The sequence below is a fragment of the Larus michahellis genome, chromosome 4 (genome assembly GCF_964199755.1).
Source record: "Larus michahellis chromosome 4, bLarMic1.1, whole genome shotgun sequence".
NCBI classification, from domain to species: Eukaryota; Metazoa; Chordata; class Aves; order Charadriiformes; family Laridae; genus Larus; species Larus michahellis.
In genome coordinates this window covers 15,065,200-15,077,687 of record NC_133899.1, presented here as the reverse complement: position 1 = coordinate 15,077,687, position 12,488 = coordinate 15,065,200, and the positions used below count along the sequence as shown (strand labels likewise).

At 37.5% G+C, this 12,488-nt stretch overlaps 1 protein-coding gene across 5 annotated transcripts in view; it reads left to right on the top strand.

Annotated features, from left to right (window-relative positions):
- The window catches only part of SIAH1 (siah E3 ubiquitin protein ligase 1), a 77,891-nt gene that overhangs the window by 40,097 nt on the left and 25,306 nt on the right, over window positions 1–12,488 (top strand). For 2 of the 5 annotated variants that reach the window (XM_074583073.1, XM_074583077.1), the window contains exon 2: window positions 12,414–12,473. The exons of the other annotated variants lie outside the window; for them this stretch is intronic. In XM_074583073.1, the coding sequence (XP_074439174.1) occupies window positions 12,414–12,473 (60 nt within the window). The remainder of the gene's footprint in view (window positions 1–12,413; window positions 12,474–12,488) is intronic. 5 annotated transcript variants of the gene reach the window in all.

The window sequence follows — 12,488 nt, the reverse complement described above, 5'->3', positions numbered from 1 at the left end:
AAACGGAAAGAGGATGAAAGGGTTGTCATTTCAGACTATAGCAGGTATTTAGAAGACGGCAATAGTATTAAAAACAAGAGTGCAGGAAGCAGAGCAGAATGCCTACTTTCGAACGAATACTATCCACATGGCATGCTGCAGTTTTTCATTTTTTAAAGCTAATATCTGTCATAGTACTAGCAGTGGGAGCTAATTGGGCAGTCTGCAGGGGAGTTGTCTTTCTCCGGTACACTTCCAAAATAGAGATGAAAACATTGCTGAGTTCCACAAACCGAATGCACCTCTATGCAATCCTACTAAATCAGCAGAATTGCATCACGATCTAGTCATCCCTGCAATTTGGACTACATAACATTGAGTTCAAGGTGCTCATATATCAGGGGAGTAGATATGTCACCCTTGGAAGATACTGGCATGTCAGCTAGTTTGCTTCAGAGTCACAAGTTGACATGGAACACTATTTGGAAGGCCTTCCTTTGGGAAACTCCTCCCCAATTATGGGAGTTCAAGAGGAAATATAAATAAATGCATATACTAGAAAGGGCAAGGCATACTCTGCTGTTCCACAAAATGAGAAATAAGGGAGATCTATCAGTCGCTGAGAAAGCATGTTTTGTGAGACTTCGATTTTGATGGTTTTATTTCTGCACGTACAAGGATACGAAGATTAATTCTAGATATCTTGCCAACATTGCATATATGTGCTTTAGAAAGCACTTAATATCTATGGATATTATATACCACTTATTAGGCATCATATAAATAACCCTTCTTTGCTTAAAAAACTTCACTGATATTTCTTGGAACATATGCCAAGGAGAAAGGATGTGGCTGAAATAAAAATGTTAAGGTTCTGAAGGTAAAATGTATAGAGTAGGGTCTATTCAGACAAGATGGTAAGTGGGATGGACTGAATGTTTGCTGTGACTTGGGATAGAATTTAGCTTAAAGCAGGATGCAGCTTGGAGTATGTGGCCATGCTCACGTAAGAGTGATCCCAGTACCCAGATTATGTGTTGCTATGCTATGTTGCTTTTGAAAGCAAAGTGGAGGAAGAAAGTAGAATATGGTTCCACCATCTTTTAATCAGTTTATTTCTTAGGATCAACCAAACCAATGGCAGGGACCTCTGCTGTGTGACCTTTCTCTGATACAGATGCTGAAATTGCAACTTCCTGTGCAAACTTCCATCCTGGTGCGTCTACATAACATTGCCATTTGTGTCAATGGGCTTTGACTCACCCACACTCTGCATACTGACCTTTTTCACAAGCTCACTATAAGGAAATTAAAATAGCCTGTCTATTCAGTTCTTCTGGCCCCTTGCATGGGTCAAGATAAGTTTAATGGCTGCAGCATGCTAAACTCAGGTTCTGTGAAGGGAGTGTTGTGCCAGTAGGGGAAGAACGGTGGAAAACATTTAGCAGCAACTGAGGCGCAGTTGGCCTATGCATTTCAAGATAAAGGTGTTCTGACAGCATCTGGAGGTCCTCTTAGGAGCTCCTAGAATCTCTGAAAAATAAATCTAAGTAAACTTTATGCCTTAAGCTTTCTCTGCAGTGGACTGGAAAAGCATAGCATGTTAAAGATAGCAGGCATTTTCATAGTTCTCTCTTATTCTGTGCGTATCACATATACAGCTGTCTCCAGTTGGTGATATAAACAGAATATATTGAGTATGTTTTCTTAAGAAGCATTTTATGTTAATGTCTTTATCTTATCACTAACTTTTAAGTTATCTTGTTTTCATACTTGCTAGAAAGCATTTAATACTAATTTAATATGCAGATTTCTAAATATCATCACTCTCTCAAATCCCGATTCACACTACAATATCGTGATGGTGTAATAATCTAAATTAGGACCTGATATTTACTCTGCTTGGCTTTCCAGTTAAATGACTTCTATGAGATTCTACCCTCTTTCAGCTGCTTTTCAAGTTGTCAGTTTTCACACCACTGTCCAGTTTCTACCAAAGTGATGAAGATGGGGGTGGGGTGGGGTGTGTGTTCTTACTGTATTTGTGACAGTAAGTGATCAAATGCCACAAGTGCTTGAATTCCAGAGCAGTCCAAAGGCTAGACTTGACTAGTTTAACTGCTTACAGAGTGAATGTTTGTTAGTAATTATGTTTTCCTCTCATGCCAACAAAATAGCTAATATAAACACAGTTGTACTAAGTGTGGAAGTATAGCTAATATAACTTGCAAAACTACTATATGGTTTAACAGCTTGGCCTTTCTTTCTAACAGACCAAGCCTTGCCAGGACTAAGCCTTCACTAATGACGTAACCTTTGCTAATGAGCTTTCAAAAATATCTAGCCAAATAGTACAAGATCATACATTAATAACAGTGAATAATCTGAGGTAGCTAACAGTTCATTATGCTGTGGCAGAAGCTTGATGGAGTGCTGACAAATGGGTAGCAAAAAAGACAGACAATGTTTCCACAAAATGTGAAGTGGTGACATTGTTTTCTATTGTGGATTTGACTCAGAAGATTGGAACTTGACTTCTGGCCTTCATATCCAACACTTGTTGGCAGCATATCACTGTGTAAATAAATCTATTTAGTTCTTTTATTCTGGGTAGTTTCCCAGATCTTGTCAAAGTACATAAAATACACGTTAAAAGGAAAATACCTTTTATCTTAATAGTAACAATAAAAAATGCTTTAAATATTCTTCTGTCTGACATATATAAAGTGAAGAAATATGCATTTGATAGAGTTATATTTAGTTTAAACAAACACTCCTACTTTCTGTGGGAAATAATGGGAAAGGTTATCTGTATCATAATACAGCTGAATATTTCTGCTTTGTATGATGCTGTGAGATTAGGTGTTCTTGAATTTATCCTGGCTTACGTTTTGAACCCTTGACACCCCCTCTTCCTGGTAAAAAGAATGCTGGAAAAAGAATAAACACAAGTCGTATTTTTGGGGAAAATCAGAATGATGAGACGTGATTCAGAGATTTCGATGGCAGATGGGCAGATAAAGTTCACTTGTAGGCATTTTCTAGCACTGTAAATTGTAATACAAACATTGGCAATCTCATAAATTTCCACTAGAGAGAGATAATAATTACAGGATATGAGCATGTTCACTTGTAACTTCACCGATGACACAGAGAGAGAGAGAAGGGTGATGATCACAACAAATCAATACAGAGAGTTAAAATAAGATGATAGCAAGGAATATAATGCTCACAAAGTCTTTGTCTTGATGGAACATGGGGGCAGCCTCTGCATTTCCTTGAAAGCTTAAGAGGGTATGCCTTTTGCTCCTGTACATTCAAACTCTGACTTACGTTTGAAGATTTGCATTATGGCCATCGTGTGGGAGAGGAACTTGTTAGTACGACAAACATGTTCTTTAAACATCACTGCGTTGTTTCCCAAAAAGTTACTATTTTGTATTGTGAGCTGTTCCTTTTGGTAGGGGCTGTAAGTGCAATGTTGCCAGAAAACTCTGTATCTGTTAAACTGGAAAACACTATTCAATAGAGTGGGAAGTGATTACATTTATCATAATCTCATCTTCCTGTGTGAGCTATATGAAAACATTCCATCCATCCCTCATGATTAACTTACAGATGTGCAGTATATTTTACCTCTCTAGTAATGAAATTATTTCAGATCTTACTGTGGATGAAATTAGATTGCTGTCACTGGAAAGGAGACCACATTCCAGTTACATGAAGTTCAAACCCCTTATTATTTAATCACTTATAAGTTCTCCAATTGTGTTTTTAAAAAGATTATTACTTTCCTATTTAAATTATGCGCTAGACAAGAGGTGCAGATGCTACCACTGTTCTCTGTTTCTCGAGTGATGAACCTAATGCAGATTTGCACCACCTTGAACTGAAGTCTTAGAATATAGAGAGACCATATGTGGTCTATCCTGTACAATGTCTTGCTCTAGCTTAGAAAGTCTCTTCTCGCTGTGTAGACTCTTCTATGCTATTCTCCAAATTGGAACCTGCCTGCAAAATCCCCATATAAAGGTTAATAGGGTAAAGTGAAAACCTAGATGTTGACGATGTTTTTAATTTCCTGCTGTGCGTATCCAGGTATAGGTGTCAGTGGTTCTCTTTATTTCTTCACAAGTCCTTTGTGTTTCCCTTTTATCTATTCAGGCTTTTCAGTAATATGTAGAGGAAAAGAGAAGCAAAGTATGATGGATTATGCAGTAACTGAGGGAGTTAATTCATAGCCACTTAAATGTATGGCTTTAAGATATATTATTTCCCTTCTTATCCTTTACCTCATTCCTGTAGAGAATTAAGGGTATGTGCACAGTTAATAAATTAAATTACAGGTAGCAATCTCTTTCCAGTTCAGAGATTCAGACTTGAGCAATTAGTCTGCCTGTTAGGCTTAAATTACTAAAGCCATGGAGATTCTAACACAGGCTTTGTTAGAAATTCTCCTGAAAATGGAAAAGCAGTTCTCTTGTCCATGTTTCAGTAAAGGAGTATAATAAAATAGAACTTTTCCTGAGAACTATCAACAAGAACCAGGGGAGCTCCCTGAAGGTCTGATGCCTGACAAATTGCATCTGTGTTGATGGAGATCAAACAGGGTTAATGCCCAAAACTACTGATGAAAATTGTAAAATAGCTTAACACTTCCAGCCTTTCTCTACCACCTATTGAAACCTGTGGGAGACTTTCCATGAATTATAGCTCAGAATGTTGGCAGTTATGTACAGGAGAATTATGGCAGCAGTTTCCATTCTTTCCGTGAAACTGGAATTAGGATGCAGAGTATCCACATGGCTTTTTCTTCACTACTGCACCATCATCTGAGGGACCGAAATATTAATTTTAATGCAATGTATGAATTGGCCTGGGAGATGCATTTAGCTATAGCTCAGCTGTTCATGCTTGGCGCCCAAATCTTTCTGCATGTCTGCTGCATAGACAGTGAATGGTTGTGCTCCCACAGCTCGAATGGGGTATGAAGCATAAGAATATGAAGATCTGCTTCTTTGGAAGATGAAACTCAGGCTAGACTTTCAGCAAACAGGGAAGGCCTAACAAAGTTTCTTTATGAGGCCAGAGATACAACAGAAGAAATAACCCAGTCTTTTCCCAAACCAGAGAAAGGTCTTCTGCCTAAAATGGGTCTCTCATAATGAAGGTCTTACACACACGAAGCATGAAAATTACTCCTCACAGCCAGCAGAGGAATACAATGAAAGGCAGCAGCTGCTCTTCTGTGCCTCAGGATATAAAGTAACGAAGAGGAAATGGTAGGACCCAGAGGAAATAGGAACCTTGTCTTACTGAAAAACAGTGGAGGAAAATCAGTAAGGCTTCTCTGTAAGTAATGGTCTATGGCTGATGGGGGCACCTCATGAAAAATGGAGTGTGTATAAGTGAATCTGTGTGTAAGCCAGTGGTGGCGCGAGGGGATTCTTCTGTTTAAACGTGTAACTGGTGACTGTGAAATGCTTTGCAAAACCACATTGTGAGGATTGATTCACAGTACCATAATTCACTAGTTCTCAACAAATACAGTTATGTCAGCCAGAAAAAAAAAAAAGCTGTATTTCTAAGATTCTGTATCTGTGTTTCATAGTAAACGAACGTATTCTGGCACTTCTCTCTGCTGAGGTCTATCTTGCTAAATTTCTTTTTTTTTCTAGACCACGACTTTGAGAATATGATCCCTTTCTGGGGTCATATGCTTCTGGTTTGCGTATTGCATCAAGCAAACAAACCATCCTCCTCTCCAGATCCATTCACAGCCTCTCCATTACTGTCTGTCACCTCTGAATGGTACTGAATGGTTAAATCCTTCCTCCAATAGCCTCAAAACAGTAGGATCCATGCCTTTGTATTTAATTACTCAATTCAAATATTCACATTTTTCTATGCCAATCCTCATGCTTCAGAAGAGGGTTTTGCGCACCTGCAAAACACTGTTATTTTCCTTCAAATCGCGGTAAACCCTCTCCCCCCCACTCCCCTTTTTTTTTTTTTTTTGGTCATGCCTACAAAACAGGATAAATATCAGGATGTCAACGTACTGTAACTACTTCCTATATTGCTAGCTTTTATTGTCTTACCACTTTCTTTTGTCTGCATTCTCTTTTCCCTCTCCCATCCTATACGAAAGTCTGTGGGGCAGGAAGTGTCCTTCTAACTTTATGTTCATTGAACAACTGGCATACTGAAGCCCTGGCATACGATTAGGATTTATAGGCATGGGTGCATTTATTAAAAGAAGCATTACCTATGTAACTTTGCCTAGTGAAAAACTAGACTTGATACTATTAAGGCTATGTAAAGGGATCTACGATCAAACAAAGATCTCTGAGAATCCAGTTGGTATGTTTTTACCTAATACAATTTAGTGTCTTGTAATTTGAAGAGATAATCAGTTGCAGTTTCTATAGAAGAAAGAACTAAATTCAGTCTTCCATACAGAAACTGAGCCAACTGTGTGTGGGCTGTGTAGGTATGCCTTAGCCAGGAGGCTTGCTTGTAGGTAACTTCTGTCACATCAAAAGGATAAGAAGTTGTCCATCAGCATTCTAATGTCCTGGTTGCTCGGGAGGGTTACTCCATGAATTGCAATTGTGAAGAGCTGGATTTTTTTTCCTAGTCCTCTTGTAGGTACTGTGAGGATGGTGACTCAAATATATCAGTCTTGGTTTTTATGCCCACATGAACACAAGGAAAAATTTGCAATTGGGAAAGTGCAGTGACTATTCCGTCTTCCCCAGGACAGGGGGGAATAGAGACAGAGGATTTCAGGTCCTGTTTTACTTTTCTTGTATATTGTCGGGGTATCCTAGAATATGGAAGATTGGTACAGTTTGTATTAAATACGTACAAAAGGAGACATATTAGAAAGGCTTTTCCCAGATTATGCTTGTCTAGGTGAATCTTGGTGGATTATTAACACAGTATAATGTATACATGACTCATAGTTTGTGTTGTAGATAATATAATCCTTTTGATGTAGGAAATAACATCTGTCAGATCTCCAAAACAGTAAATGATATTTTGCCATTAGCCTTGTAACTTAACTATAGTGGGTATTAGTACGTAATTATAGAACTTAGTCTAAACTAATATCTGCTGGTGCACCAAAAAAAATAAATGCATGCAGCAACTGATCTGAAAGGCAAAGAAACTAGCATTTCTTAGCCTACTGGCTGAAATTACTTAGTTGTATAGTGTTTTAACATGCTTAAAACAGATCACGATATTTACATCCTGCTGTCTTGTAACTGCAGTTCAAAACTCAAGGTAAAAACATAATAAACTGGGAATCGCTTAAGAAGTGCTTCACTTAGACCAAGAATTTTAGGGGCAAGATTCACTTTTTGCTTGCTTTTTTCCTTCATCAGCACAAGGGATTGCAATTTATAACCTCCCTGCTTAATTTGTACTGATAATCTGTAGAGATTTATCTCCTTTCTAGGATATGGTCTCTTCGCTATCCTTTGGGGTAAGTAGGTTTTGGGGGTAGTATTTTAAATATGGTTACAGGTTTGACACATGCAAATTTAGACTGCTGAGGCCATGTATTTAGCAGTACTGACATAAACAGATATCCCCCTGTTTTATCTATCCCCTATCTTATTTATATTGCTTGTCAGCTTGCACAAAATGTATAAAATCATGTTTTAAAAAGTTTTGTATAGTAAAATGATTTTGTTATGGTTTTGTTAAGCACCACTTATAAAAAAGTTACAAAACTAGAAAGCTATAAAGATAAATGAAATTTAAAATAGTTTGTGAGGATTTATGATAAGCATGTATATGCTTCAGAAGGCCACTGGCACTAATAAGCCCCAATGTCTATCCTCTAACTAGATTAGATTAATTTCCACTAGAATTCAGCAGATGCAGCAGCCCTGCATTGTTTTTCATTCCCAGGGGGTACTTTCTCCCTGATAGAAACTCCAGATACCTTTTTTCAATGTCTAAATGTTGGACAACAATCAGGAAGGTGACAATAAAATTGGTAGCTTATGGCAAGCACCAGTTAAAAAAAGAAGGAAAAAAGTTAAAGTGGCCATGGCTTGAAGTAGTTTCTTAGTGGTCTTCCTAACTAAGGAGAAAAAGGAAGATATGCAACCCTGGAAAACGCAATGCACAATTTGAAAAGCTGAACCTGAATAGTGGAATAAAACTTTTCAAGAGAGAGCAGTCACTGTAAAAGGAAGCTAAATTGTCAAAATGGAATTGGAGAGGCGGCAGATGTAGTAGTTTGAATCAAGAGGTTCTTTTCTGTTTTCCAAGAATAGGTTAAAATTTATCTCTGCCTCAAAAAAAAAACTCCACAACAAAAACCCAAAACTTGGGATTCAACACTACAGGAATTCTACAGTCAACAATGAGGAGAATTTTGATAGGGTAAATTAGTTGGATTTTTTTGTATGAACTCTAATTCCTGGCTAAAAGCAGTTTTACAGCTGCTTTGATGTGCAGCTGGGGAAGATTCTGCTTTGGTTAGTTACCAGGATAGGTCGCATTCCAGGGCTCCCCATTGTAATACGCTTCTAAGGACTGTTGATTGGAAGCTCATGGAAGAAACGTATCGATTGTGAAAACTATTGTCTGTAATGTGATGACTAAAGGGACAGACATGTTTGTTGAAACTATTGGAGTCAATTTATTTGAAATTGGTCCCTGAATACTGTAGTTTAGGATACATACAGAGATGATTGATTTTATTGCTATGGCAGTAGCTTTCCCTACCACCCGTCCAAACTTTCTAAATGTGTAGGATGCCCATCAGCAAGAATAGTTCTGCAGCAAGAAATTCCCATGTTCTAGAGATTATGTTCTTCTGAACAAAGTTCAGATTTTTTTTCATTACGACTTTTTTCATAAATTTTAAAGGAAGCATGTGTTACAATAATATATTAAGAAATAGCAAGACTGAGACTGTGGCAGGCAGCTGCTTAGTGTGATATACCTTCAGTTGTATATTATTTAAAATAAGAAGATGCTGATATCGTAGGTTTCCCTACTACCATATATGAGGCCATGCAGGCAGACAGGGCTATAATATTTTATCATGTCTTGAAGTGCCTCCCTGGGGTGTGCCTGTTGGAATCCAATCCTAGCCTACAGGATCCCTGTGGTAATGGATGCACTATGCAATGCTTCTCCTTAACCCCGCTGGGCCAGCCAGGGCAGGGTTTGCTCCTTAATTATGAAAAAGTCTGTATATTTCACTGTGCAGATGTTCAAAAGATATGTTTGCTTTCTTTCCTTTAGAGAGAAATAAACTTTTTAGCAGTATCACAGTGAACATAGACACAGCTTGCAAAGGATTTCTGTTTAACATATTATTGAATGCTGTTACCATGTCACCCAAAAATACTTTGGAAGATGATATCTTTATCCAGCTGACAAGCTATAAATTTTCTCTCAGGCAGCTCTGTAAATGTGTGATCTTCCCAAGAGCTTTTCATTTTAAGCAAATGGACAAAATAATCAAAACAAGTATGGATTTATTTATAAGTACCCGAGAGATTTTATATTTAATTTTGGGCTTGTTTTGGTGTATGTGCTTATTTTTTTAATGAATCAAGCCTACTAATTTAAAAAAAAAAAAAAAAAATCTTTCACCTTAGCCAGGGAGCAGTCCTCTCCACACAACTGAAAGAAATGAAGAAAAAAAAAAAAACACAAAACAACCCCCAAAACCAAACCAGCAAACAATAACAGGAATTAAAACCCCAACATCTTTAGTAGGCAAAATTATGGTGATATTACTGATGGTCAGTGTCACTATGCCAATTGGGATGGCCAACCTATTCTTGTCATATCGCATTCTTTGAATTATCCTACTGCAAACCAGACTGTGTTTTAAAATTTTTTCCCTCTTGAGACCAGGGATAATACTGTCGTAATTACCTCACTGAATAAAAGGAAGCCTGTGACTCAAAAGCTTTCCTGTGCAGCCCTGGCAATCTAGGGGAAGGGCTGGAAACAAAAGGTGCTACAATAGTAAATGATATTACAGTAAGAAGGAAAAAAGATGTGCAGTATGAAATAGGTATTCCTATCAAAGAACATCATAATGCCTCAAGCTTTCTCTGTACTCAGGTGTGAAAAACAGAATGTTGCCTTTTGTAATTTTCCGTCCTCTCTGGTAAATCAGAAGTGTCAGGGATAATGCATGTAATCAGATTTCTTTGTGGCTGACAGCTTCTTCAGTGAGGCGCCCCCTCCAATTTTATAATCCTCGTTACACTCTGTGGTGTCTTCTCACTCTAACTCCCAGCAAAATTAACAGGAATGTGGCATGACAAAGGATACCTGATAATAAATATCCTTACTTTGTGCTGCTAACAGAACGCCTGATATAAGGTGTTATATTTAGCCAGTATGTGATTTGCTGATTTATTTCTGGTGACAAGATTTTGTTGACAATAATAATGATTTTTAAATGCATTTTAAACATAAATAGGAATGTGAATAAAGTGGACCCTTACTATACTGTATGATCTTGCTGAATTTATTCTTGGTGACCACCAGAACTCTTCCAAAAAATTACTAACAAGAGGAAAAAATCACAACTCCCCAGTTGTCTTTCATTTAAAGCTGAATGCAAGCCTTGCTCCTTTGTCCAAACTTCCCCAGAGTAGTGCTCTCATTCTTACTGATTCATGCAGAAAATGAAAAGCAGGAGACTTTTTGTCTCTGTTTGTATGGATAGAGGAAGAAGAGAGGAAAGAAAAGGGTGGAAGCATGACCCTCTTCTTTAGAGGTGTTCTCAAAATGCTCTTTTTCTGGCAAATGTTTGTGACTGTGCTCAGTCACGGGCCTGAGTACAGTCAATAAGTAAAGGCTGAACAGGGGAACAATGAAACATTCATGTGTACTGAGAGAGCTAGAACAGTAGGAACTGGTAGACGTGGCAGGATCTGAGCAAGGTGTTAATCATGTGCCTCAAGATTGGTTGCAAGTACAGAAATGGGGATTAGTCTGTGTTTTCTCATCAGAGAACCTGAAGAGCAGCCATGAGCCTCTGTTAGAGGTACATCACAAAAGCAAAAAAAGGAATTTGTAAGCAAGGAAAGTGATGCCAGTCTCCTCTTCCCTCCAATATGTTCAAGACAACTATTTCATAAATAAACAGGCTTATACCAAAGACATACCTAAATCCTATACAGGTCTCCTCCTGATTCAAACGTTTTAGGAAGGCTTAAAATGTTGGCTATTTTGCCTGAAACATGAGTAACAATATAACAAAACAAACTTGTCTAAGAATTTAGATAGGAGCTACTTATAATGTGCTTGGTATGGGACTATGTATACATCTTGGAAAACTAACTTATTTGTGCCAGTTACAGGTGTTTGCATATACTGTTTGCTCAGGTCTTTTTCTGCATTAAACTAAAGATGTGTTGAGTTTGGTTCAGAACTTTTTATATAACGCTTAGGCTTTAGCTGGCACCTGACTATTTGTGCATACAGGTTCTGTCAAACTAATTCAGATCTGGTAATAGTTTCTGACTTTAAAAAAAAAAAAAGAAAGAAAAAAACTGTTTAATGAATGACTTATTACTTGATATTGCTTCTAATTACATATCACTGTCCAGTTACATTGTTCTTAATTTCTTCCACCTAGACATAACCTCCCAAGAACCTTGCCAAAAGAAAACCCTCAACACCACCCTCTTATCTTATTGAACCTTAGACATGCACATTTCAAAACTGGAAGTTACTATGTATGTTTCACACTATTTTTAAATCAGTTTTTCATCTCGTAATTGACTTACTGAATTGCCAAATAGTTATGAATTTATTTCTGTATAGTATCATGTGCTACGTGTCTACAGGATTTCTCTAGTGTTATACATTTAAAATGTTATATAATTACACATTTCATTCTTGACTCACAAGGAGTTAAATGAAGACCGCATATTTACATAGTAAGAAGACTTTAATTGGTTTTAAAGGTTTTTAAATTTAGTTAGTTGGAATCTAAAACAGGTTAGGGCTGACTGGAATTGTATTTTTGTCTAATGACTAGTTGTGAATTCTTGCAAGATAACTTGATGGTCTTAAGCCTCTCCTTGGATTCATACTGATCCTCAGGAGGACAGTGCTTGTGCTGGCTCTTTCTGTTGCTAATAGCGTACCACTTCTGTCTTGAAAATCAGAACTTGTTGTTCTGAAACAGAATTTGGATTAATTACTGCACCCACATTGGCAGACAGCCACTTGCTTCCCTCCTAAAATGGTGAGGTAATAATTGTCTAGAAATAGGCTAATCATAAATATTTCTGTGGAGGCCCATGACCTCCGTGACCAGATTTGCTGGATAGCCTACAATTGGTTGATAGATTATTAAAATGTATTTTCTAAATAGCTGCTACATAAAGAAAAAATATGTGCAACCTAATCCTATGATTCCTATATGCTAGGATATCTACAAAATGTCAAGATGCTGGCCGTTATCAGGAGGAATGAAGCTGGGGAAGAAGGCAAGTCTTATATTA